The sequence below is a fragment of the Hesperophylax consimilis genome, chromosome 25 (assembly GCF_061612785.1).
Source record: "Hesperophylax consimilis isolate HC1 chromosome 25, BYU_Hcon_1.0, whole genome shotgun sequence".
Classification (NCBI taxonomy): Eukaryota; Metazoa; Arthropoda; class Insecta; order Trichoptera; family Limnephilidae; genus Hesperophylax; species Hesperophylax consimilis.
Window position 1 is genome coordinate 18,567,610 of NC_142860.1, and position 27,905 is coordinate 18,595,514.

Consider the following 27,905-nt stretch of genomic DNA (forward strand, 5'->3'; position numbering starts at 1 on the left):
GGGCACTGCCCTGGCAATCCAAACTTGCACAATTCTTTAACGTTACACTATGTCTATGGAATATTTGCTTCTTCACTGGAGGACTGCACCTGTTGAATCTCCTGGCGAGCATGTTGGCTCGCAAGCTCAGTACTCTTCTTTAGCGTTCTATGTCATTTTTATTATTTAGGTCGTCTGTGACAACACGCCCCAAATATTTTATTTCGCTGCAGATTTTGAGATTGGATCCGCCGGGACATGTGAGTGGACTGACAACTGGACCAGTATTTGCTTTAAATATCAGCATATAATGTTATTCGAAACAATGAAAAGAAACATATAAACCTTACCCATATAACCTAGTTTTTTCATGAAATCACCCTTTAAAGGTGTCCAGGATTGTCATTTTGATGAATTATCCTGTCACCCATCCCTATATTGATTTAAAAAATTAAAATAATTATTTGAGAAAGATGTAGGTGCATTTACGTTACACGGAATAGTGATTCAACACGAACCCAACATCATCTTTGACATTTCCAGGGTGCAGAAGTGGCGGGCTCCGAAGGTGCCGGCTGGGAGGTGGACGAGGACCTAGATCTGCCCGAGGAGCTGGCAGGGGCTACTGGGAGCGCCGGGGGCGAGGGTGCTGCGGGCTACTTTGTGCCGCCCACTCGGGGGCGCTCCGCCCGTGACCTCTGGCCTGACAACAGTCAGCTGCCCGCCGACCATGTGGCGGCGGGGAGCTTTGAGACTGCTTTCAGGTGATTAACAAACTCATTAATATTATTATTTAATGAGCAGGCAGCATTCATCCGATGCTCTCATATGTAATTTCTCTAGAAGTTCTAAAATAATTGAGTAGATTAAAATTTTAAAAATAAGTTAATCCTTTCTCCTCTCGAAATAGGAATTCAATTGTGCTTTGAATTGATTTATATTTACAGCCTTGATGACATGTTGTGGAAGTTTGTTCCGTGCTTCCACTAATCTATTTGCAAGGAAGTGTTTCCTAGGATTTGATGGAGTGCCCACGGACATTTACATTTGTGTTGGTGAAGATTTCTTAAATACCAAACTATATTGAGCAGATAAATTTTTTTAAATCGTATTGTTTCCGTTTTGCAATAAAATCCAAATAAATGCAAGGTTTCTGAATGTATCCGAAAACTAAAAACTGCTTTAGAAAGGTGAAATACGCTTTTAAATTTTATTGTTAGAAATAAACATACAATTTTTGAAATATTAAAATTTTTAATACAAACATAAAAAAAAATTAAAAATGGTAAACTAAAATTACTGAGGACAAAAAAAACACGTTTTGTTAGAAAAACGTAAATATCAACTCACGTTTTTGTCGTTTCATATATAAATAATTAATAAAAAAGTTTCAAAAACTTTTTAATTCCGGTCAGAAACTTTTCATATTTCATTATTTGGTATACATTTTAATTCTTCTGTAGTTAACTTCTAGATTTGAATGTGTGTCGTGGTGTTTTCCCTTTCTAACACTGTTTAGATCATATTTCTGACCATGATAGTAAGGGAGACAACGATTTCTATGAAACCGTATGAGTTATTCCCAAAAGCGAACAAATTAGCCTCAGTCAAGATGGGATAATGTACCAAACTATTTTTTTAAAAACTTCTATACAATTTAATCAATTTTGTTTCACCGTAAACGCATTGTTTTGATTTGTAGGTTACTGAATGAGCAAGTGGGCGTGGTGAACTTTGCTCCCTTCGAGGTACTATTTATGCAGATCTACTCGGCGTCAGGGCTCACCTTCCCCGCGCTGCCTTGCCTCCCTCCACTGGCACACTTCCCCCAGAGGAACTGGAAGGATGCCACACCAAAGAATGGACTACCCAACTTCTGTAAGTTATCTTATTCCCTTAACCGGTCAGCAACGTAAGCAGATATACACGATAAAATAACGATAGCAGTCAAGTACAATAAGCGTGTTTACACGTCAACGCGTGTGTTTCCACAAAAATCGTCATAACTCCGTTATTCTTCTAGTGACATCCCTAAAACAAGAAGTAGAATATTCGTATTGAATGAAGCTTCACATCTCTATTCAAAGTTATCCATAGAAACCCGTAAAAAGACCTACTCAGTGGAAGCAAATTTTACCCGCCAAATCGTAAAACGACGCCAAGAAAGCCGTTTGACGTGCCGACCCGCCTCGCAAGTTTAATTATTTTTTTAAAAATATATTTTGTATGAAATGGTCAAAAAGTGAAGTGACAGAATTGTTTATTGTACATTTGTACGATGAAATAACTGTTTTTTTTTTACATTATCCGTGATTTTAGTATCGTTTTTACATAAAACATTACAGGTGAGTCATTTTTACAATTTTTTCATGTTTCCATTCTAAATTTAAATATTTACAAATGTTAATATTTATTTATGATACAACAATTTGAAAGCCTATTTTGTAACCTTTCTAAAACAGTTTTTACTATTCGGCTCCGTTCAGTAATGTTTCATTTATAGAGCTTTGATTGTGAGGCGGTAATAACACAACGTTTTCGTGAAATTGACATTTCAATAAAGACATCTTAGCTTCAAGTTCGCGAAAAGTCGGAGGGGTTAACATCCATTTTTAATAATTACCGTGACATGATCCCTTGCAACTATGGATACCCATCCAATAGTTAAGCCTGCTTATGAAATCCAGAAGTAATGCGAGTGCAGTTCTTACGCCATATTCGAGATTCCCGCACTGTTATTAGTTTCATGCCCTTTATTATAGGAATATTATTAATGTTTATTTAATATTATGTTTTATGACACTATGTACACTCCATGTTAACCTTTTAGCAATTACCATTTTTTTTTTTTTTACACTTTTGGATTTATTATTAACCCCTTCAGTAATCATTTAAAAATTAAAAATGGAAAAAAACACCTTTTTTTTATCAATGAATTTTATTTACTCAAAATATATATCCTCATATAAAAGCCATTTCGGGCCCAAAATGGGACTGAATATTGATGTTGTGGAAAAAATAGTTAAATTTTCTTTAGTATGAATTCCGAATTCTGGCACATAATTGCCGCCCGAGTATACTCGAACGTGGTCCTTAAGAGGTTAATTAATTACCTTATAACATTTTCTAATAATTTTATTTAAACTTTGTATACTTATGTTTTTATGATTATGTGCATGCATGAGTATACGTATGTGATTGTATGTGTGTATGTATGTGTATATATATCTGTATGTATGCATGTGAATGTATGTGTACATATTGATTAATAGGTATATATATATGTATATATAAATATATGCATACGTATGTATGTATGTGTATATGTAAGCTTATTTATGTACCCGCCGCAGAACAGAAATCTTCTAGTGAGGCGGGTTACTTACTTGTTTGTGTACGATATTGTTATTTCAATAAACGCCCGGGTTGCCGGCAAATAAAAAATAAAATAAAAATTAGGAAATATTATGCATTCCAAATGATTGTACTCCCAGGAGTTCTTCAGTATTTATTACAGTTGCATTTTCATTTTGGGAGGTGGGTATAAGTACCGTTGCCCCGGGAACCATCATTGGATAACCATCAGTCATCCCAAGTGGTTCACTACGTTTGTTGATTAAGCAGGGGTGCCCGGGTTCGGGGAGTGAGGTTTTTCCATGTCTCGGTGGCGGATGCATCTGCCCACCAGCTGCGTGTCGGGCAGGATCGGAAGAGGCCGGTTGAGGGAGACTCTGACTTCTCCAGCTGGACTCTCTAGACCCATTGCTTATCACCGCGGTGGGATCCCTATTCCTATCCACCTTTCCTTCCCAAAACTTTCTTTCCTTTCCTCGGACGGACTTGAAACTGTGCTCCACTTGTTTCGGGGGAGGTATGTGGTGCGGTGAAGGGACTCTCTCCAGTCTAACAAAATGGATGGACAATGCTGGCATTAGTTGAACATATTGTCTTAACCAAAGTTTTTGCATTATTTTTTTATAAACGCAATACACCGCACAAAGGCCTTAAGAAATGGGCTTATGTCAACTGCGGTCGACGGTGGCAGGTCAACTAAAGAGGTGGGATAGAAGAGATACAACCTCCAACTAAGTGAAGCCACTTTTTTCACTAAGTTATCTACGATTTCAATAGAGAAATTATTGTATTTTCCAGCCATCAAGTTGAGTAACCTGGTGGTGAAGCTGCAGCAGTGCTACCAACTGACCACTGCGGGCAAGTTCACGGAGGCCGTGGAGCGCCTTCAGCAGACGGTGCTATCCATCCCACTGCTGGTGGTGGACAGCAAGCAAGACGTGGCAGAGGCGCAACAGCTGTTACAGATCTGCCGCGAATACATACTGGGCCTACAGATGGAGACCTACAGAAAAGGTAGACAAAATCTGTACAGTTAATACTGTTTTTACATCAGCGATACATTCTTCAGTATATCGTAAAAACAAAATATAACTAGATTGTGTGTAGGAAAATGGGATATTGGTTTCATTGTATGTATAATGTCGTCAGACAATAAACGTGTATGTTTTCAAATGTTTGGTATGAAATCAAATATTATTACCTTTACGCTTTGTAGATTGTGTTATTTCAAAACTGTATTGCGGTGAGCAGACAGTGGAAGTCAAACGAGCTGGATGCAAAAACAAGAAACGTGCCCAAGCTGTTTTGTTGCTCTTATCACCTTTTTGGTATCTCCAATACCTTCTTTATCTGTTGTGTAAAGTGTTACTTCTGTAGGTTTCACACAAGTTACGTAAACTTTGAATGCGTTTGAAAACTATAATTTTCATCATAAGTTGTTTTATTGTATCCCCCCAATTAAATAGTATAAAAATCTAGATATTCTATTCAGGAAGCTAATTAATATTTTATCTTTTGCAAACAGGGTTGCCAAAAGCTTCACTGGACGAGCAGAAACGCAACTGCGAAATCGCAGCATACTTTACACACTGCCGCCTGCAGCCAGTACACCAGATGCTCACGCTCAGAACCGCCCTCAACATGTTCTTCAAGCTCAATAACTTCAAGACGGCCGCTTCGTTCGCCCGGAGACTCCTGGAGCTCGGTCCCAAACCTGAAGTGGCCCAGCAGGCTAGAAAAGTCCTGCAGGCCTGTGATAAAAACCCGGTAGACGAGTATAAACTTGCGTACGATGAACATAATCCGTTCAGCATCTGCGGTATCAGCTATAAGCCGATCTACCGCGGGAAACCGGAAGATAAATGCAGCCTTTGCGGGGCTAGCTATCTGCCAGAGTATAAGGGGACGGTTTGTCCCATCTGCAATGTAGGGGAGATCGGTAAAGATTGCATTGGGTTGAGGATTTCGGCCATGCAGTTCCACTCGAGATAAAATAATTGATTTCTAATAAAAGTAAACAATCTACAGTAGAACCCCGATAATTCGAAAAAATGCATAATTCTAAATTTTCGCCAAATAAATATCACCAGAAATTATTTTCATAAAAACTGGTTTTTTGATTCGAAATTTATTTTTGTCCCCGCATGAAAATTTGTTTGTGTTATTTGATTTTTGAGAAAATTAAAATAAATAAAATTTCATAAATCTGAATTTGAAAGACGGTCGTGGCGGTTAAACGCTGAAAAATGAATTTTTACGTGGTTATACATTGTCCTAAATAGTATTTATTATTTTGTAAATCTGAATCGATTTACACGGGAATGTCATATTTTTGCAAATTTATTTTGAAAATCTGAGTTTGTATCACGGCAGTAACTGGCTGCGAAAATTCGATTTACACTGGAATAATTTGGATAATTACGAATTTACTCCAAAGACACTACCCGAATTTGAAAGGGCGGCTGAAAGATTTTCGTTTTTTTTTTTTCATAAAATTTTGTATTACATGGGAAATTGTTATTTCGAAAATTAATTTTTAATGTCCTGTGGATTTTGAATTAACGAGGTTCTACTGTACCTATTTACTGCATTTTAATAACACGTGTTTGAATTGTGTTATAAATTTCCGAATATATATATTTATGCGTTTTTTGGTATTCGTTATGGGAATCGATTTGATTCTGTGAACCATCTGTTTTTGTGTCATTTGAAATGATGTCCTTACCACGCCTTATGTTCCAAGTATATTTAATATTCTTCTAATTTGATTCCAAGATAGGTTCCATGTATAATGTTTAGTAATTTTATTTTTAAGGAAGCTGTGAGTTGGAAAATATATCAATGCTATTATGGAAAGTGTATGCCATTCAGTCTTATAGAAATAATATTGACTTGACCTATTCTCACGGCAATTTATGTTGAAATATAACAGTCTACTATGTATATTATAATAAAATATCAAAAAAAATATGTATTATGTCTTTTAAATTGAATACAGATCAACAAACTATACCCTTATGATCATTTTCCATAACACGGATCCCAGCATCTTTTTTGATGTGAATACTGCACAAGTCTCAACTACCATCAACTGACAGTGGTATCCTCAATTATGGTATGTACCATACATACCCCTAGGTATTATGCTCAGTCTATTGTGAAGTACCTGGCTATTCAGACCTGATCACCAAACACGGCTAAAGCCATTTTAAGGCGATGCACTACGTCGTATAATATTTTGAATCGAGCCGCCATCAATAACACTCCTTACGTAGATGGCGATAAGTCTTAAATTCCCGCAACCATCCAGCTGTTATGATTTAGGCAAGAAAAAAACATGGCTAAAAAGTGCCTTTTATTTTATTTTGTGGGATGTTCAGGCATAAGTAATATAACTAATTAGAAATTTGTATTATTTCATATTAACCAACATTAGCATAAGAAACTATTTTGGCTTACCTCATATTTAACCTCTTGTATAACTCACCTGTATAAAATTGCTGTTTGTTTCTTACATAAATAAAAAAATAAAAAAAAGTATTTAAATGTTTTCCGATCATTTTATAAATAGCTTAATTTGCAACATTATACTATAAAACCATAACCGAAAATGGGTTCGTAAGTAGGAAATTTTGAACTTTAAAGCAGTTTTCATAGGCCTTATAATTTTTTTTTTCTGGGCTTATAAAAAGACTTATCTAAAAAATACTCGATTATTTCAAAAGCCAAGATGTATTCTACTCGCAGTATTTAATTAAAGCATCTGAAACATTTCTAGGCGACCAAATTTTCAAACCAAAAACAACACATGATTTTGCATTACTACGTAGTGCATCGCCTTAAGCAACATTTCAATTCCGAATGGTGGTGTTTTTACCAGGACAATACCGGGAATATCTTCAGCTCTGTATTTGAGCCTTCTTCCAGTCAATTCACTGTAGATAAATTAAAAATCTTCATTTTCCCTACAGCTATTTGGGGCTTTTACTAAGCCTATTTGTGAAAATTGCTATTACGATTGCTTAAGTTTTCTGCAGCGCGAGGGAGAGACTGCTGTAAATTTCAATACATATTATAAAAGGATTTTCTGACCAAAAACTAACTGGCATTCCCCCATCCACAGTGTGTTGAAGGTTCTAACAAAAACACAGATTTAAAACAAAATATTCAATAAATCAAAAAATTATTTATTTTACATTTAAAAAATGTAACAATAGGAATCAACATTTTACACAAAAGATTCTTATCTTAAAACAAATATTTCTCTCCGACGTCATTCATTTATAAATTGCTGTTAGTCCTTGGACTTGTTTTGTTTATAAGAAAAAATCTTAAGATATTACAAAAAGTGGAAAGTTAAATGTCAGAATGATTTGCAAAAAAATATATATACTCTGACAGCACCGTTCAAAAGATATATAACCATTCACGCAACCCTTTTTTTCTATTTCTTTAATAATTGGTAGAGAACGCACCAAAGAAGTCTTGCCTATAATTAGTTAGCAATCAAATAAATTGAACTCAATATCGGTTTGACGACATCTTATGATCAAATTAAACAGGCTGAAGTATTATAGTTTTGTATTTACTTGCAAGAGCTATAATCTGTTGTATTCTCCACCAATAGGGTCAATAAAATTTTACAAAACAATTATTATTTATTCCCTGTCCCAAAACAATCGACATTTAATTAATTTTACAATAAAGTTGGTGGTTTTACATAAAATACTGCAAATTCAGTGAGATAAGTTTATAAAAATGAGAATGTAAGTTAGTTTTTTTAATGCCTATGAGTTATGAATATTCAACTCTATTTTCTATTCCGCACTTTTGTCTTTATTCTTCTTTTTCTTTTTTTTCTTGGGTTCCCCGTTGGTGTCATCGAGATTTTCGCCATTTTCTTTCATACTGCCATTTTGTACTGATTCATCAGCCTCCGCCGTCTCTGCTTCGGAAATCTTTCGCTTCTTATTCTGGAAGACAAAGTATTGCAATTAATATTATTGTTTAGTAAAGTAAAGATTGACAACTAGCCAATATAATTATAAAAGACACGTAGTAAGAATGGAAGAGGGCTGACAATCAAAAAATCTTTTGAAGGACAAAGGAGTGTTGGTTGGTGACTTTTGCCTGAAAGGTGATATGTTCCTGCACTGGGAGCTCTGTTGTAATCATCTTTCTGTAAAATATGCTGTTAATGAGAAAAGTTACAGTTGAGTTTTTAGATAGTTGATTGCTGAATGGATTTTATTTTTAACTAGCTGTACCCTGCCACATGTTGCTGTGGCTCAAGCTGTCTGTGCATATAGAGAAAAAATAGCATGTGTCGCTTTTACGTCCAACAGAGAGCGCTGTTTTTCAAAAAAAGCATGGCTGTCCAACAGATGGCGCTGTTTTTAGCTGTCAGAGGTGACATCTATATACTATAAGTATATAAAAACACAAGCGTATTCTAATGCAACGTTGTGTCAAAATTTCGAACATTTACATTTTTATTTATATAGATGTGACACAGCACAATAGGCCCGAATGCTCCCACCATCTGGAGTCAATGAGACTATGGCAACCCCTATTGGGGTATTTTGTGAGGCTGGGGGGTAGAGGTGGGGGGAAGTGCATGTCTATTCAGATCAGGCCACCAAACATGGCTAAAGCCATTTCAGGCGAAGTTTCAATTCTGAATAATGGTCTTTCACAAGGGCACCGAGTATATTACAATATATTAGCTGTACTGTATCATTTACCTTTTTCTTCTTCTTTTTGCCGCCTTCTTCTGCCACTCCATTCTCGGCAGGCGGTACCACAAGGGCCGCCTCCTCCATGGCTTCCTTCATCACGTCCACGTTCTTCCTGGGAACGTCACCGCACTCGTAGAACTTAAGCCGGTCCTCCACCTGCTGCTTCAGCTTCTCGCCAAATACAGCCGACTGAATTTCTGTACAGATAAAAAGCAAGTTGTAATCTTCTGAATTCAAACAGGTTATTCACAGCTGACTGCATTTCTGTACAGATAAAAAAGTTATAATCTTTTGATATTGAATTCAAACTGGTTATTTACAACCGACAGCATTTCTGTACAGATAAAAGCAAGTTATAATCTTTTGATATTGAATTCAAACTGGTTATTTACAACCGACTGCATTTCTGTACAGATAAAATCAAGTTATAATCTTTTGATATTGAATTCAAACTGGTTATTTACAACCACCTGCATTTCTGTACAGATAAAAGCAAGTTATAATCTTTTGATATTGAATTCAAACTGGTTATTTACAACCGACTGTATTTCTGTACAGATAAAAGCAAGTTATAATCTTTTGATATTGAATTCAAACTGGTTATTTACAACCGACTGCATTTCTGTACAGATAAAATCAAGTTATAATCTTTTGATATTGAATTCAAACTGGTTATTTACAACCAACTGCATTTCTGTACAGATAAAAGCAAGTTATAATCTTTTGATATTGAATTCAAAGTGGTTATTTACAACCGACTGCATTTCTGTACAGATAAAAAAGTTATAATCTTTTGATATTGAATTCAAACTGGTTATTTACAACCGACAGCATTTCTGTACAGATAAAAGCAAGTTATAATCTTTTGATATTGAATTCAAACTGGTTATTTACAACCGACTGCATTTCTGTACAGATAAAATCAAGTTATAATCTTTTGATATTGAATTCAAACTGGTTATTTACAACCAACTGCATTTCTGTACAGATAAAAGCAAGTTATAATCTTTTGATATTGAATTCAAACTGGTTATTTACAACCGACTGCATTTCTGTACAGATAAAAGCAAGTTATAATCTTTTGATATTGAATTCAAACTGGTTATTTACAACCACCTGCATTTCTGTACAGATAAAAGCAAGTTATAATCTTTTGATATTGAATTCAAACTGGTTATTTACAACCGACTGTATTTCTGTACAGATAAAAGCAAGTTATAATCTTTTGATATTGAATTCAAACTGGTTATTTACAACCGACTGCATTTCTGTACAGATAAAATCAAGTTATAATCTTTTGATATTGAATTCAAACTGGTTATTTACAACCAACTGCATTTCTGTACAGATAAAAGCAAGTTATAATCTTTTGATATTGAATTCAAACTGGTTATTTACAACCGACTGCATTTCTGTACAGATAAAAAGTTATAATCTTTTGATATTGAATTCAAACTGGTTATTTACAACCGACAGCATTTCTGTACAGATAAAAGCAAGTTATAATCTTTTGATATTGAATTCAAACTGGTTATTTACAACCGACTGCATTTCTGTACAGATAAAATCAAGTTATAATCTTTTGATATTGAATTCAAACTGGTTATTTACAACCAACTGCATTTCTGTACAGATAAAAGCAAGTTATAATCTTTTGATATTGAATTCAAACTGGTTATTTACAACCGACTGCATTTCTGTACAGATAAAAGCAAGTTATAATCTTTTGATATTGAATTCAAACTGGTTATTTACAACCACCTGCATTTCTGTACAGATAAAAGCAAGTTATAATCTTTTGATATTGAATTCAAACTGGTTATTTACAACCGACTGTATTTCTGGACAGATAAAAGCAAGTTATAATCTTTTGATATTGAATTCAAAGTGGTTATTTACAACCGACTGCATTTCTGTACAGATAAAAAAGTTATAATCTTTTGATATTGAATTCAAACTGGTTATTTACAACCGACAGCATTTCTGTACAGATAAAAGCAAGTTATAATCTTTTGATACTGAATTCAAACTGGTTATTTACAACCGACTGCATTTCTGTACAGATAAAATCAAGTTATAATCTTTTGATATTGAATTCAAACTGGTTATTTACAACCGACAGCATTTCTGTACAGATAAAAGCAAGTTATAATCTTTTGATATTGAATTCAAACTGGTTATTTACAACCGACTGCATTTCTGTACAGATAAAAGCAAGTTATAATCTTTTGATATTGAATTCAAACTGGTTATTCACAGCTGACTGCATTTCTGTACAGATAAAAGGAAGTTATAATCTTTTGATATTGAATTCAAACTGGTTATTCACAGCTGACTGCATTTCTGTACAGATAAAAGCAAGTTATAATCTTTTGATATTGAATTCAAACTGGTTATTTACAACCGACTGCATTTCTGTACAGATAAAAGCAAGTTATAATCTTTTGATATTGAATTCAAACTGGTTATTTACAACCAACTGCATTTCTGTACAGATAAAAGCAAGTTATAATCTTTTGATATTGAATTCAAACTGGTTATTTACAACCGACTGCATTTCTGTACAGATAAAAGCAAGTTATAATCTTTTGATATTGAATTCAAACTGGTTATTCACAGCTGACTGCATTTCTGTACAGATAAAAGGAAGTTATAATCTTTTGATATTGAATTCAAACTGGTTATTCACAGCTGACTGCATTTCTGTACAGATAAAAGCAAGTTATAATCTTTTGATATTGAATTCAAACTGGTTATTTACAACCGACTGCATTTCTGTACAGATAAAAGCAAGTTATAATCTTTTGATATTGAATTCAAACTGGTTATTCACAGCTGACTGCATTTCTGTACAGATAAAAGGAAGTTATAATCTTTTGATATTGAATTCAAACTGGTTATTTACAGCTGACTGCATTTGTAACAGTAAAAGTGAGTCATCCATTAGTAATCAGCATTTGAACTCTAGCCATAAAAACGGTTTTTTATACAGTGACGATTTTGGAAGTGCGTTATTTATGAATCCCACTTAAGGCGATGCACTACGTCGTATAATATTTTAAATTGAACCGCTATCAATAACAACCCTTACGTAGATGGCGATAAGGTTTAAATTCCCGCTTAACACCATCTGCCTGTTTTGATTTATGCAAGAAAAAAACATGGCCAAAAAGTGACTTTTATTTTATTTTGTTGATGTCCAGGCATAAATATTTTTTTTTTTTCGATCATTTTATAAATAACTTAATTTGCCACATTATACAATAAAATCATAACCGAAAATGGGTTCGTAAGTAGGAGATTTTGAACTTTAAAGCAGTTTTCATAGGTCTTTACGTTATTTTTTTCTAGGCTTATAAAAAGACTTATCTAAAAAATACTCGATTATTTCAAAGGCCAAGATGTATTCTACTCGCAGTATTTAATTAAAGCATCTGAAACATTTCTAGGCGACCAAATTTTCAAACCAAAAACACATGATTTTGCATTACTACGTATGGCATCGCCTTAAACTTAACACCTCAGGAACAGGACGTGTATTTTAGATGGGAAAAATAAGCAAACCAAGCACGAATTTAGCAGGTTAGCCGAAAATATCTACATCGACTGTTGGATGAGGATAGAAGGTGAGTAAAGTGCCATCCAATTGGAAGAAAAATGCATACCGAACATGGTCCGGGCATGGCCTAGAAAGTGTTAGGGGGAATTTTGAATATTATCAAATTAATCAATAATGTTACCAGTAAAGCAGTCAATCCTCGATGCAATGGAGCACTTATTGGCCAGATAGCGAGAGATGCGTCCCTTATTCTTAAGGCCAGCCCTTCCAATGAAACTGGAGTGGTACAGCAGACCATATTTAGGGGTGTTTCCTCTGGTTTTAAGGGCGCGGAAGAGGGCCTTCTCAGCACCTATTAGAAATACATACAACAAAACTCATGTTCAAATTTATTTTTCAAATATTGACGAAAAAATCATGTATGAAATTTAAATGATGTGTGAAACAAATTTAATGCTGGCAGAAGGGAATACTGCCAGAATCTCAAACAATGCTCACTTTAATATCAGCAAGTATCTAAGAAGTCATTGCTCAGTTTGGAGACAACAACAGCTGGTTGATTGCTGGATTCATAATTTAAACAAAATATTTTAATTCCATATCTTTCACAAAGCAAAATAGGGTCTGAAGAGGAATTCCCATAAATGTAATAGTCAAACTAAGTAGTTATGAAACTTGGCAAATATGATCAAGGAAAAAAGGCCATTTCGGAAAATGTGGGTCTTTTTTCAGTTTTCAATGAGTGAATACTTTACTTTCATGACAGCTTTTCCTCAAGATCCTGATTGTTTTTCATGCTTGTAGAGACATATCAACCAAGTTTCAAAATAAGTCTGGTCTAGTATTCAAATTTGTCCATTTAACCTTTAAGCACCATATAGTCCGGAAACAATCAAAATCTATCGTCAAAAGTTACATCACTGATGCGATTGACTAATGATTGCTAAATTGATAGTTTACCGAGGCAATTGACAATTGATACTTCCCTTACTGATGGGGGAATGACGTGTATTTTTATTGAGCGCATATATGCAAGTGTCATTGACGCAATGAACAATTGAGCAATTGATGGAATGATGGTTTCACTTTGTGATTTATCTATCGACCCATTATAACACATGTCATTTAAACACAATCTATCCCGTCACGTGTCATTTGTATGTGTAATCTGTGAAAGCTTTTTATGGATCACGTATGGGGGCAGCCATGCATCACATATGCGACAGCCGCTTAGATTGAGGGCTGGTGGTGATTTAATGAATCATAATATTAAATTTATTTTCACATTAACAAACTTGATTCAGAAGTAGTTCTTACCTAAAATCTGCACAGTGGAGGCGGGGAACTTGGCCAGGTTGGTGAGACTGCCGGCCTTGGAGATGAGGCGGGCTCCCACCTGATCTCCGATGAGGCAGGCCAGGTTGGGCGCAACTCCCTCCATTTTCTTGTGGAGATACTCTGCTATCTGTTTTCTAGAGGGACACAAACAATACATTAGCTGGATTGCAAATAAGCCAGAAATTAATTAGAAATATGCAATACTGATTATTATGCATTTTTAATGTTTGGAGGTGGCATTTATTATATCTTTGAATCAAACACGAAAATTCTTCCCTGAAATGGAGATAAAGATTTTGCTCAACTTTTAAAGAAGTGGTCAATTCCAGTGATTTTAGTTTGAAGTCAAATCCAACTGATTTTAGTTTGGAGTCAAATCCAACTGATTTTAGTTTGAAAAGTGGTCAAATCCATTTGAACTGATGTGTACATTTGAGAGTGCTGGAATTGGCCTCTTGATTAATTTTGGGACCAACTTTGTTCCATAACACCCATATCAAAATACTGTCAGGCTGAGCTATTTTGTTTCCGATATTTTTCTGTTGTAATAATTACATATGTTTTGTGCTATAACAGAAAACATTACAGAAGGAGTTCAACTTCCTTGTCATACACTCCCTTTAGCCTCACAACATTCCCTTGATAATTGGAGATGCTAGTCCCACTGGCTTCCGTGCGAATCACAGAATCATCGCTTTTCTTACCTGAAACTATCAGAGATCTCATTTCTATGTTTTACTTTAACCTTCCTCTGCCTGTGCCATACTTCAGGGCTAGTATCACCATTCCATTGTGGACTGCTAGCTATCTCAGGGATCTCATGTCCACAGCATTCAGTCTACTTTCACTCACTGTCATACATCAGGGCTAGTATCACCACTCCATTGTGAACTGCGGGCTTCACTTCTTTGGACAATGTTTTACTGGTCCAAATCGCTTTCATTAAAGGAATTTCCAGCAATTATCCTTGTTTTAATATCTTTATCAGCCTTATTATTTTCATACCTGTATTCACTCAATTTGACCAGACGTCCAGCGAACATCTCGATGTTGATCAGATCGACGGGTGATATGTCCATGCCCATAGACATCTTGGCGGCGTCAAGGATGGCCTGCGCCTTGTCCCCGTCCATCAGCATGTCGGTGAGGGGCTCCAGCGACTCCTCGCTCAGGTCCTTGCGGTTCTTGATGTGCTCAGCCACCTTGGCATATAGGTAATTGTCAGGGACGATCTTCACCAGCTCGGGGAAGTGGTAGGAGTACCATTCTCTGGAAATTATACAAAATAATTTTGTTCAAAGTTTTGGTACAATTTTTTGTTTATACTGGTCTATATTATAAGCCTGTACTGACAATAAGTAATTACTCCGTTACTTATTGTTATAACCTCAGATTGCGGGAAATTGAAAGCACTAATATCCACATCAGAGCTCGTCTTTTTGTAAACTATTCTTCACAACAGATCGAGAGTTAGAACAGCAAGGAAACGGAAATCCAGAATAGTAAAGATCTTGTCTTATTACCACAGCGAAGGCATTGTTAAAATGGGCTTGAACTCGGCTTAAAGCTGAACTGGCGCGTAAGAATCATATAAGACAGATTGATCATTGTTAATGTTATTTTGTGTGAAACAAATTTAATGCTGGCAGAAGGGAATACTGCCAGAATCTCAAACAATGCTCACTTTACTATCAGCAAGTATCTAAGAAGTCATTGCTCAGTTTGGAGACAACAACAGCTGGTTGATTGCTGGACTCATAATTTAAACAAATATCATCATTAAAGGTGCAAGATAGAATTAAGAGTGGTGTTCCTCAGTTACCCAACCCTTCAGCGCATGGCAAATTTAAATAACGAACTTGCATATAATTGCACTTTATTCAAGATTGAAAGATAATCTTTATCTTGCTGTGAGAAAATCATTAGAAATCATAAAAAAATGACCACATTCCCAGGCTACAAACCACCTAAGACTCGAATTGAATTCTATCAGGTTGCTTGTGAAGTAATGGATAACTTGTAGAGGATTATCTGAGAGTTTGGATAACTCAATAATCAACCAGAAAAACGGCGCAATATAACTTATCCAATTATTATTATTTAGATAATGAGATACCTTACCAGCTTCTATTCCTCTAACCCTCCTCAATTCTCTTTAGTATTACACAACTGATGGAGTATTGAACCAACCTTATCCGCATAGAGAATGTATTGATATCCTTGTCCAGCTGATCGAGGAGGGCGATGCTCTGGATGATCATGTTATCAGCTCGGTGCACGTTGAACTTCACCTTGGCTCGGGAGTAGGAGTGGCCGAGACCCAGCTGGGCCACAGACGCTGTCTTGCTGGTGAAACCTTTCACGAGCTTTGGGAAGTGATGACGGATACCTAACGAAATAATAATATTGCTTAAATCACCTAGTCTGTAAAAAAGAAAGACAAACATTTCCAGGTTACGAATACCTGACAATATTCGATTTTCTCTTAATACCGATGAGGCGAGGACTTAGCTGGGAGAGGAATTGAACCCAAGAGGTCTGAGTGGGAACCCAACGAATTCGTCAACGCAACCAATCTGTCACTATTGTCGAATGTTAAAATGACTAAATCGCATAACGCAATACTATTCGTAAATGTGTTATAAAGTGGTTTTTTTACTCATTCTGAACAAGGCACCATCTAAACACCAACAAGTGTCATAGTTAGGCCAACAAACGTAAATTAGTTAACAGGACATTGATTCAAGAGATTATTAAAATAGCAGCTACAATGACGAGTGCAGTAAAAAGAAAGGGGTCATTTGTTTGGGATTTTTTTAAAGAGCTACCAATTGCTACTTTGCAATTCGAAAATGCTTTACAGTGGATCGACAAGTGCTATGGGCAAACACCTAAAAAATATCCATCAAAAAGACGATAACAACGAAGTTGGCTGCAAGAAGCAGCCAACACTTACTTCCTTTGGAGTAACAAGTGGCAGTACTTGTGATGCCAAAAGACGAGAAAACATCACTAAATTGACTGCTTCGATGATTACGCGGCACCACTTGCCATTAGAAATAGTGGAGTGGCCTGGTTTCAGGGAGCTAGTAGCCTATATGGAGCATAGCTACAAACCAGTGTATTCCGACACCATTAAAACCCACATAGAAAAGAAGGGTGCGGAAATGAAAAATGACATCGCCAAGGAGCTAGGGGCTGTAAACGTCCATCCTCCAATACATGGCGGCAAAATTCAAATACACGCTACAGAAATTGGCGGGGTTTTTTAATGTTTAAAAACCCGGGTACCCGACCGGTTCCTCAAACGGGTACCCGGTTCCCGAAAATGAGACCCGGCGGCATCACTAGTGTCAACAAATAAAGAAATATATAATTAATGAAATAAAACAATATTTTTTGTTTAAAACCACGAATTTTTATTAATTTTAAGACCGACCGGTTTCGCTTCACTCGAGCATCGTCAGGGTACAAAATTAAACTTAATAAAAATTCGTGGTTTTAAACAAAAAATATTGTTTTATTTCATTAAAATGTTAAACCACTAAGTGATTGCTTTCTACGAAAATATATAATTGTTAAGATAAATTTACCTCTGACAATTTCAGGCACGGCTCCAATGTGTGTACAGGGAATTCCCAACACTTCACTGATGGCTGCTCCCAGCTTTGCATCGGAGACCCCCAGGGTCGTCTTTGACCTCTTGCTGACCTTGGGGAGGGCGCCATCCAGGAATAGCTGAAGATCTTCCGGTACCACTCCTAGAGAGAAAAATTATACAGATTAGTTTCTTTACAATTCGTTACATTCAAAGCATAGATTGTTTTATTCATAGACATTAGGAAGCTTGTTAGGGTTCCAAATTGGGAGTCACTTTCAGTTTTCAAGGTACCAAAAAGCTTCTAAGAAAATATCCTATCCTGCATTGGTTGGAAGTTTTTGTAAGATTTTATATTGTGAGTTATCAAAAAAAAAAACATTAATAATAACACTAGCTGAAGTTCCTGGGGGTTTTATGCAAGTTTTTCGAAATCTCATGTAGACGGTGACCTTCCTCTTATTTTGATGGTCAAATGTACAAAATTTCTTCAATCTCTGAATAAAAATGTAGATTTGTATAGAAATGAAAGCCAGCCCGCCCCAGACATTCATAATAAATATTATTATTATTATTAATAATATTGGACAATTTGTATAGCGCCGCTTTTGTGAGATATCACCTCAGGGGCGATCTTTATATATAAATAAATTATTTATCAATGTTAGAACACAATCGATATTAAAGTCTCGTAAAAATGTATTTACGTGGTACAAAACCACTTTTTGTCGAAATGCCAAAATTGAAACCAAAATACTCTTGTGTCAAAATCATCTTTTGGTAAACACTTTCTTTCAAAACTTTGTTCATATAACTTGGCAGACACCACATACAGTAACATGTTTTGAATATGAATTTGTGTTAAAATTGTTTCCGGAACTAAGCTGTTTTGATTATGTGTTAAAAAAACAACGGTGGACGGACACCTTATCCGAGTAAAACCCATCGAAATTATGGCTAGAAGCTTAGGAAAAATTAATTTTCTTTAATTTCTTGGTACGTACAGTTACCGACATATATGGACCGCACCCTCCTAGTGCCTATGTAATATTGGCGATAATGTCATAAAAATAATGTTACAAAGTATACATTTTGTGTGAAACAAATTTAATGCTGGCAGAAGCGAATACTGCCAGAATCTCAAACAATGCTCACTTTAATATCAGCAAGTATCTAAGAAGTCATTGCTCAGTTTGGAGACAACAACAGCTGGTTGATTGCTGGATTTAGAGAATTATGTATGGACAATGGAGCTATTTAATTATGTAATTGATTGTTTAAATTACCTTCAGACACGCTGTTAATATTCTCCAGCGCTGTGACGGCAGTCTTGAAGGGCTGGAAACCTACCAACTTCACAATAGAGTTGAAACGGTCCAGGGAAGTGACGGAGGCTTCCACCTGTGGTATCAGGGTGGCCACCTCGTCAAACTCCTGGACGTTGAACAGAGCATACCCGGCGGCATGCTCGTACAAGACCATCAACTTGGTCGGCTAAAAAAAAAAATACAGAATAAGACATTTATATATATATATTTTATTTATTAAATGTATGGAAATTTTCTCACAATGAGTATTTTATTACCTTTCTGAACCATCAAAACCAGAGTTAATAGCCACTTTATTATTTTTTTATGTATGAGCAAAAAAATAGTAAGCATAACACCTATTCAAATGTATGAAAGAAAACCATCAAACAAGAGTTGCCATCCATCGGTATTATTAGTATTATAGGGTATTTGCCATAGTGGAAAGTTCGACAGAATGGAGGGAATTATTTGAAATTGGTATTGCCAGTAAAGAAAATAGTTCAAAGCTATGAACAAATTTGGAGTCAAGTAGGTTCTTTCTAAATGTAACTCAATTTTAGATATTAACATTGGTTTGAATCAGTGAATGAACTGATACTAAGTTGGTTATAAAACTTTCTAAAATAATAAATATATTTCAAATCCTTAAGGAACCGATGCACTACATAAGGTTATTAGTTTGTATGTAAACATATGGTAAAAATTATGAATTGCTGGACACAGTTTAGGAATTTAAAAAAATTAAATTAAAAAAATATGGCCGAAACTGTCAAAACACATGAAATTTTGAAGACTTGGATAAAAAGTGGTAAACTTGTCAAAGTCTGCTGCATGCAAAGGCCCTTTAAAATAAAAACACTTGATTTTCTTCTCTATCTAATGGAGATAAGTATTTAAGTAGGGGGTTTGTGAAATTTGATTACATATATTAAGTCGCACATGCAAAAAATAGGTTTTTAGGGTTTAGTTTTGAGTTATTTTAATAATTTAGGCGTATGTTTGTTGCAAGTTTATCCAAATAAATTGTACTGCACCTTTTACCTCACCTGACAAATAGTTTTATAGTAATTGTTGAATCAAAGTGTTATTTCGAAAAATATTTGCACTTTTAATAGGGACATTTTACGGAAATTACACAAGCGCGGCAATGCCTTCTGAAATATTATTTATTATAGCTGTAGCTATTATATTTATTATAACTTATCGAGACTGTGTTTAGTACAAGTTCGTAAAATGTTATTGACCTGCTAAGATATTTTGACAACTTCATAAACATTGAAAGAAGTGGTTGTTGAATGTCTACATTATAAGCATTGATTAATTAATTAATGAATGGATACAATTTATAATGCAAATAGTATTTGAGGGTTAAAAAAATATTACCTTGAATGAGAAAATAATGAAAACATAAATGTCACTAAAAACTGCACAAAGAAACACTATTACGGTTTATTTATACTTGGTTGGAAAGAAAGCGGTCTTGGAAGCACGATGTGAAAATGTGTGGAATGTTTGAAAATGTCACGTTTTGTTTTTACTCGACAAACGAGCTCGGAAGGGACAAATTTACTTTTTGTAAAGAATCCATGAAAGTTGTAGGAAAGCAACATTTTGATAGATGAACGGCATTGAAATTGGGAAATATCATTACACAAACCACAAATCAACGTTTTGGAAATAAACATGCGGCCTTAACCTAAAATTTTTTATTCAAATATTTCTCTTAATTAGGGCCCAAGCAGAATAACGATAAATAATCGCCGCTAATTACGTAAATAATGTTTTTAAACTACAAAATAACAGAAAAGGGATTGTCTTACCATTTTTGCTTATTTATCTACTTTTCCATGAGAAGTAAACTTTTGCGTCCACACGTGTTAAAATATAAAAGACTTTGTCATAGATAAAACATGACAAGAAGGCAGTGGCTCTGTTCTACAACGAAAGCTTCGGTGTTATCAACCCAAAAATAATAATTTATAAGTTCTTACTTTACGGCCATCGTGAAGCAGGGGTTATTTTAAACATTTTATTTTATTACGATTTTTTTTAAGATCTGGATTTTTATTGGCATTTAAAAATATATATTTTGACTACATTACCTTTTTACTGTTTAAAGAGTGGAAATATGTTAATTTTATTCCGGTATAATTTAAAAAAAAATCATTTTGTACAAGAAAAGATTTTCATTACATTGATAGAAAAAACACTGTACCCTGAATACGATACGAAAGTAACATCTCAGCCAGGAAAACATCTGTCCCGTTGAGACCGGTACACTAGGGGGCACTGATTTGTTAGGACTTGGAACAAGTGCCCTAAGTTTGAGAAGGAGGTTGGAGTAATCGACCAATATACATGGCAACCTAATAAGTCAATATTGGAATGTAGGATGGGCAGGAATAAAGAAATTAATTGGTTGAACTTTGATTTTCATTTCTCACTTCCCGCTTATTTTTGCGTCAGGTTTTTCCCGCTTCCGGCTTCTTTATCCAGCTTTCCGCTTTTTGCGTATCGCTCTCCATTTTTGGTTGTTGCTTCCCGCTGCTTCTTTCTTCACGTTTCCGGATTCTCGTTTTTTTTGCTTTCCGCTACAGGCGGTCTACAACTACTTCTCTCTGATTTTTCCTTTCCCACAGTTTCTTACATCATGTTTCCCGCTACTTCTTGCTTCCCACCATGAGTACTAGGCAATTGATTTTTCATATTAGTTCTCATTGGTTTTGTTTTGTGAGTGAGTTCTCTCCAGATATGAAGGTTTCTGCTTCCAGTATTCTGTTGACCACTACAGAGCTTTCGTTAATCACCTACAAAAATAAAACTCAACCTAGAGTATACTTGAAACTTGAGATTATTGTATCCTCGTCCAAATAGACTAATCTATGTCACTCACCATATTGATAATATTTATCAGAGCTCAGTGCTGCACAACCTTTCCTGAAATAGTTGAAAATCAATCACTAGATCCTGCCTCAATGAATGCAATAATACCTTCGCCACCAATCTCAATATTATTGTGAGTTAGTATTCTAAACCAAAGCCGAAAGAAATGGTTATATCTTTGGTTAGCAAGAGAAAAATACTGAAGTAGGAAACTTATCTGCTCTGCTTGAAGTGGATTTATAAATCGACACAAATAACCATTAACTGTTTATTAAGTGTTTAATTGATTTCACCCCTCTTTTACTGTGGAGCAAGTTTCTAAAGATATAGTCCTTTTGGTGTCAGTTAAAACTGTCCGATATTCAATTAAAATATTGTAACATCACATTGTTCTCAGAGGTTAAACGCTCAAAAACCAACAATTTCAAGATTGAAACCTGAATCTATTAATTGAAATCTGACAATATTTTAGCCCGATTGAATGCAATCTAACAAGGTTATTCACAAAAACCCCAGGAGATCGACAAAACAAATCAAGCTGTGATCGGATAAATACAATCTCCTATTGCATACCGAATAATCAAAAATAATAATAATCTGTAAAATATATTACATTGTCTCATAACATTAACCTCAATGCAAAATTTATTGTGTCGCCACTGTTTTGGTATATTATAGATCCAGTGTTATTTTTTTTGTTTCCATCGGAAAACAGAAACATTGTGGGCATGCCCCAATGATTTTTATTTTTATCAAAATTTTTGAAAACATTGTTTATTTTTGTCCCTGCAAATGTATTTTCCCAATCCAGAAGTAAGTTTTTTTCGAAGGAAAGCATGATTTTCCTTAAATTCAAATAAATAATCAGAAAGAAAAAAAAAGTCATATTGTCATCTTTATAAATATTTTTTATTGGATAAGTTTCAAATGTCTTGAAAATGCAATACATAAATAATACTTTAACATAACTAAACCTCGAGCATAATTTTTTATGAGTTTGAATAACTTAATCAAATGTAATATGGCAATACAAAAATACCACAACACAAAATTATAACCAAAGGTAAGCTAAATTTGTCTCATCACTTATGAACAGAGATGGAATCGAAACAACAGATAAATAAATAATATTATAACAATGGCTGCTTCATTAACACCAAATATTTTATAGACACATTAGGAAATTGTGCAAATTAATATAGAAAAATGTAAAAAAAAATTAATATTAATATTATTTGTGTAGAAGTTTTGTTTTTGGGTCCCGTTAAAACAAAAAAATATCCTAATTTGGAACCCACATAAAGGCTCGTTAACAGGTACGCAGGGTGCACGCAGGCAGCATGTGATTTCGATCTCCAGAATACGAAAAGATTCTGGGGAAATTTTTTCCCTCGGTGAGGGCGGCATAGTCGGTTATGCATGCAAGTGTTCAGGCGGCTAGCAGCAGGCCTGCCCACATGTTGTGTATAAGGCTCACCAAAGAACCCTAAGAAAGTTTCACTGTAATTATGTTTTTAATCAGGATAATTACATATAATTACAAACAATACAATTAATTAGCAAATGATTTTAGATACAATGTTTTAGTAATATTTACTAATTGGATTTCCACCATTCAAACTCATAGACTGTTGGTCTTCCAACATTGTTTGCGCGTCGTCTTTGTAAACTATTTCCACATCACCGAGAGGGTCTGCTTCATCTACCATAGCATTATGCAAATCATCAGCAGCAGGATTTGGTATTACAACAGATTTAGCAAGTTTGGAATTTTCTTTATGTTTCAACATATGCATGGTATACTGCACACTGTTGCCCGACTTGAAGTTGCAGCTTCCACAGGCGAAAGCCTTTGCTATATGGATTGTAAGATGCTTCTTTAAGTTGCTCATGTGCTTGCAAGAATAAGCGCAAAGCTGGCAAACAAAAGGCTTTTCATTAGTGTGGTTACGTTTGTGTATCTTTAGGTTATTCGCTAGTGTGCAGGTAAACGGGCAAAGATCACACGAGTACGGTTTCTCTCCTGTGTGTACTCTCATATGCGTTTTCAAACGATTAACCTGCGGGCTGGAGTAATTACATTCCGAACAAGCGAACGGTCTTTCCCCAGTGTGCTGACGAATATGCACTTTTAAATTGCCAGAATGCGAGCAAGTAAAATCGCACACATAACACGAGAAAGGTTTCTCGCCTGAATGAACTCTCTTATGAATTTTCAATTTGCTTTTTAAATTGCACGTGTACGAGCATTCTTCGCAGCTTATAAGGTTGTTGCTATCTTTGGTGGTTGTGTCAGTTGGGTTGTTGTTGCTTGTTGAAGAGTTGGATTCGTCGGTGGAATCATTTTCGGCGTTCTTTTTGCCGTATTTATCGCCAACGTTGATCACGCAAGTCTTCTGATGACGCCTCAAGTAGCCCGATCCGGGGAATATGTTGTCACAGCTATTGCAGGCAAACTTTAAATCTGAAATAAACAACAATATCATTTGTACATAAGAATAACATTTTGGCTAATTGATGTTGTAAATGAATAATCAACCCTCATCCCGAACACAAATGGTTTTACATAGTTAATGTACCTTTCCATTACCAACCTTTTTTCCTACGAATGATGACCATGTCCTCTCCATATATAGATTTCTTGGCTGAAGTATTTTTGCTATGACTCGAAGTGGTGGGAACGGAAAAATCTTCTTCTTCCGAGTCGGTGGGAATCTTGTAAGCCCCCGCTGTATTTGGCTTTCGTAGGCATGCGGATTTCATCTCCATCTGAAATTAAATACAAAATGTTAGAACGATTAATGAATACAGATGTGGTCATTTTTTTTGGTTAAAAGAAGAGGTGATATGCATTTTCATTTCTGCATAAGTCCTACAGGAAAATAAAAAATATTTATTTATGGCATAATAGCCATAACAAACCGTAGAAGTAGATGTATTTATACAACTATGATGGTAGCCATAGGCTTGAATTTCACGTACCAATAACATACTGCGAGAATTACATATGTAAGAAATTACACAACGAGAAATTATACCTTCTCCAATTCCAGTGGGTGAAATTAAAGGTTAAATGCAACGTTCATTATAATCTACGCGTTCATAGGTGACGTTAATTTAATTATTGTATTAAAATACACTTTTTGCAAGTTATGTATTAAAATATTAAGGTGAATTATTTGTTTGTGCCCGTACACACGCAATATGAATATGAATAAATGGTTTTATCGGTGTACAAATTCAATTCTTTCAAGAAAGGCATACAAATACAATATTTTATCGGTGATTCAATCCAAAATTGTATTGGCGTACGTTCAGGCGCAAATTTGTCTCTTTTTTGTTGATCACAATGTACGTTGCGTTTAACCTTAAATTACACCCATTAGAATTACACTTTAAAAAGAACGTTGACTAATTTTTGTTTTTTTTTTTTCATGTGAAATTTATTTAGCACATACATTAACACTCTAAAATTGAAACCTATCAAAAACTATTTTTTGTTTGACATATGTAATTCAGGTAGGTGTAATTCTCTGCGTATCTAATTTCGTCCTGTGTAATTCTGGCAACATTATCGGTACATGAAATTCACGCCTTTGGAAGTTTGTCCTGACAGCCCTATTATATACATACCCAGATTGTTCAATAAAAAGGACACGCAGAATAAAGGTAAAGATGTATGCATGAAATTGTAATGTTAAGAATGAAAATTTAAAGAGCTTTTGCATGTCTATGGTATTAGCCGCCATTTAATACTTTGATCTTTTTGCCCAGAGTGTTTTTAGACAGGCAATTAGGTCTCTGTATGAGGGAAGTGTGGCATGTGTTAGGGTGAATGGTGGTTTTACGAGTTGGTTTGATTTATTTATTGTTTTTGTGTTTAATTCGTAGAACTCCATTTAATTTTTTTATAAATTTAATCTAAATTAAATTTATAAAAAAAGAGTTGGTTTGATATCACAAAAAGGTGTTAAACAAGGCTGCTTAATGTCACCATGGTTATTCAATCTATATATGGATAATTGTATGAAAGAATCGAAAGAGGTGGAATTGGGCGCGAATTTGAGTAATCTGAAAGTATGTTGCCTGTTGTATGCTGATGATGCGGTGCTGATTGCTACCAGAATGGAAGATCTACAGTCTCTCGTGTCTAGGATGAATGAAGTATGTATGAAGAAAGAGTTAATTATGAATGTAAGTAAGTCTAAAGTCATGGTGTTTGAAAGAGAGAGTACGAAAACAGTGTGCAATATAGTTGTGAATGAGGAATACTCGAAGCAGGTGGATGAGTTTGTGTATTTAGGGAGTATGTTTACGAGAGATGGGAAGGCTGACAGAGATATTGAAAGGGTAAATGCAGGTAATTCCATTAATGAAAAAGACTGAATGCAGTTGGCGCTAACAAAAAATTGCCCAAAGAACTGGCAACTGGCAACTGGAACTGGCAGAGAAAGGATGAAAGTAGACTGAATGCTGTAGAAATGAGATTCCTGAGGCGTATGTGTGGTAAAACCATGTATGATTGTGTGAGAAATGTGGAGATCCGCAAAGAGTGCAAGGCTGATGTAAGCGTAATGAGTAAGATCAAGAAAGGGACCCGTAGATGGTTTGGGCATGAAGAGTGAATGAGCGAAGAAAGGAGTGTAAGGAGAATATATGATGCAAATGTGAATGGTAGCAGAAGTCGGAGACATACGCCCGAGGAAGACATGGCACGACCAAGTGAATCAGATACTTGAGTCAGGCCATGTCAAGAGTCAGAATAATAGAATAGTATGTATGAGACGATGTATGAATGTGAATGAGGTAAGGAGTGTGTGCCAAGACCGAGTTGTTTGGCGGTCCGTCCTCTCTGCCTGCCCCTGCGGGAAAACGGCGTGATGGTTAGTTAGTTAGTTATTTAAAAACTGAAATGTTATAATTACTACGTACTTTTATATAATTTCATATAAAAGTATGTTTGCTGTAAAACTACCTGTAGACGCAAACCGACAAAATGGCGCTCGTATGCCGCGCACTGGGGCCACTAATGAGCTTCAGAAAGGTTAAAAGGTCATTAGAACCATTTCCCATCAGCTCATTAACTGTTTTATTTGGGTTAGCTGTATAATATAAGCCCAACTAATTATAACAGCGTTTTTAAAATTATTTTATACATAAAAATACTGTTGTTTTGCACCGAGAACATAGAAAATGGTTTGACTACGGATTCGAAACATAATCATTTTGTTCGTATTTGGGTTGATATTCTACAATTATATGGTTAAAATTGAAAATGGCATTTACATAAGTATCTAATATTGTATGTAAACTCATCAAACAATTCGTTATTTCACATAATTATAATATTTAAGTGGAAAGCAAAATGATAAAGAAAATTACCTTTTCAACGGGGTTGCTCATTGTTTAGTGCAGATGTTATCACATAAAATGGCACAATTCATAGAAAACCGATGAAACATGTACAATTATACTTATTATCGACAGTTAAAATCGAGTATGGTACGTTTCTTTTTCGCGTAATAATCCACTGCGTTTGACAGCACACGAAGCCGATTGATAATGACATTAAATTTGACAATTAAATTCAGGGTTGCCAGTTGCCACGCAAGACAATTTTTTACAGTGTGGCCAGTACGAAAATATATGTTGGGTTCTCGTTTTTTTCTCTTTTTTTGCTCTATTGAATAAAAAAAAATATAACAGTTATTATATACGAAAATAATAGTTATGAAAGAGGAAAGTAAAAATAAGAAGAAGAGAATAGAAAAAAATATTAAAGATATTGTTTATATTGTATTATTTAGATTACATTTTAAAAAATAAATTTTTTTTTGAAGCACTACAAAAAGAGTTTTTAATTGTGTTTTTAAATAAAATTAAATATTTACTTTTATCAAATAAAATATTGGTTTTATTTAATTAAAAATTAACATTTAATAAAATTTAAAATTAAATTACTTGATTTCGGTTGAGTGACTTTAACTCCGCTTCAATTGGCTCTGAACAGAAATCGGATATTCTTTGAATTTAAGCATCATTTTTTTAAATTGGAACCAACTTATAATATTTTATTTATAGAAAGTATTTAAATTTCATTTTTAAATTAACATTACAAAAAAATATTAAAATAAGAGTTCATTCCA

General features: G+C 34.9%; 3 protein-coding genes across 3 annotated transcripts in view; 1 reads left to right on the forward strand and 2 right to left on the reverse strand.

The window, feature by feature from the left end:
• alphaCOP (coatomer subunit alpha) overlaps positions 1-6,812 on the forward strand; it is a 53,705-nt gene extending 46,893 nt beyond the window's left edge. The window contains exons 15-18 of the mRNA XM_089646971.1: positions 523-743; positions 1,682-1,857; positions 4,132-4,347; positions 4,859-6,812. Of these exons, the coding sequence (XP_089503097.1) occupies positions 523-743; positions 1,682-1,857; positions 4,132-4,347; positions 4,859-5,325 (1,080 nt within the window). The 3' untranslated portion in view covers positions 5,326-6,812. The remainder of the gene's footprint in view (positions 1-522; positions 744-1,681; positions 1,858-4,131; positions 4,348-4,858) is intronic.
• A 687-nt stretch (positions 6,813-7,499) lies between these two features.
• Positions 7,500-20,826, reverse strand: Nop56 (Nop56 ribonucleoprotein). The gene is made up of 9 exons (XM_089646990.1): positions 20,697-20,826; positions 18,853-19,060; positions 17,562-17,729; positions 16,159-16,357; positions 14,974-15,237; positions 13,948-14,102; positions 12,812-12,982; positions 9,078-9,268; positions 7,500-8,306 (listed from the first exon to the last, which is right to left on the reverse strand). The coding sequence occupies exons 1-9, from the start codon at positions 20,697-20,699 to the stop codon at positions 8,151-8,153; spliced, it is 1,515 nt and encodes a 504-aa protein (XP_089503116.1). The 5' UTR covers positions 20,700-20,826; the 3' UTR covers positions 7,500-8,150.
• A 1,870-nt stretch (positions 20,827-22,696) lies between these two features.
• LOC149411617 (uncharacterized) lies at positions 22,697-27,355 on the reverse strand. The gene is made up of 3 exons (XM_089646858.1): positions 27,142-27,355; positions 24,354-24,528; positions 22,697-24,223 (listed from the first exon to the last, which is right to left on the reverse strand). The coding sequence occupies exons 1-3, from the start codon at positions 27,160-27,162 to the stop codon at positions 23,343-23,345; spliced, it is 1,077 nt and encodes a 358-aa protein (XP_089502984.1). The 5' UTR covers positions 27,163-27,355; the 3' UTR covers positions 22,697-23,342.
• Between the last annotated feature and the right edge of the window lie 550 nt (positions 27,356-27,905).

Excerpts from the sequence above, each read along its gene's own strand:
- Nop56 (XM_089646990.1), bottom strand. Across the intron at positions 17,730-18,852 it reads TATTAACAGCGTGTCTGAAG|GAGTGGTACCGGAAGATCTT; the intron begins GTAATTTAAACA and ends TTTTCTCTCTAG. Across the intron at positions 16,358-17,561 it reads CGTGCCTGAAATTGTCAGAG|GTATCCGTCATCACTTCCCA; the intron begins GTAAATTTATCT and ends TTATTTCGTTAG.
- LOC149411617 (XM_089646858.1), bottom strand. The coding sequence starts at position 27,162 with ATGAGCAACCCCGTTGAAAAG. Across the intron at positions 24,529-27,141 it reads TGAGCAACCCCGTTGAAAAG|ATGGAGATGAAATCCGCATG; the intron begins GTAATTTTCTTT and ends ATTTAATTTCAG. Across the intron at positions 24,224-24,353 it reads CATCATTCGTAGGAAAAAAG|ATTTAAAGTTTGCCTGCAAT; the intron begins GTTGGTAATGGA and ends TGTTTATTTCAG.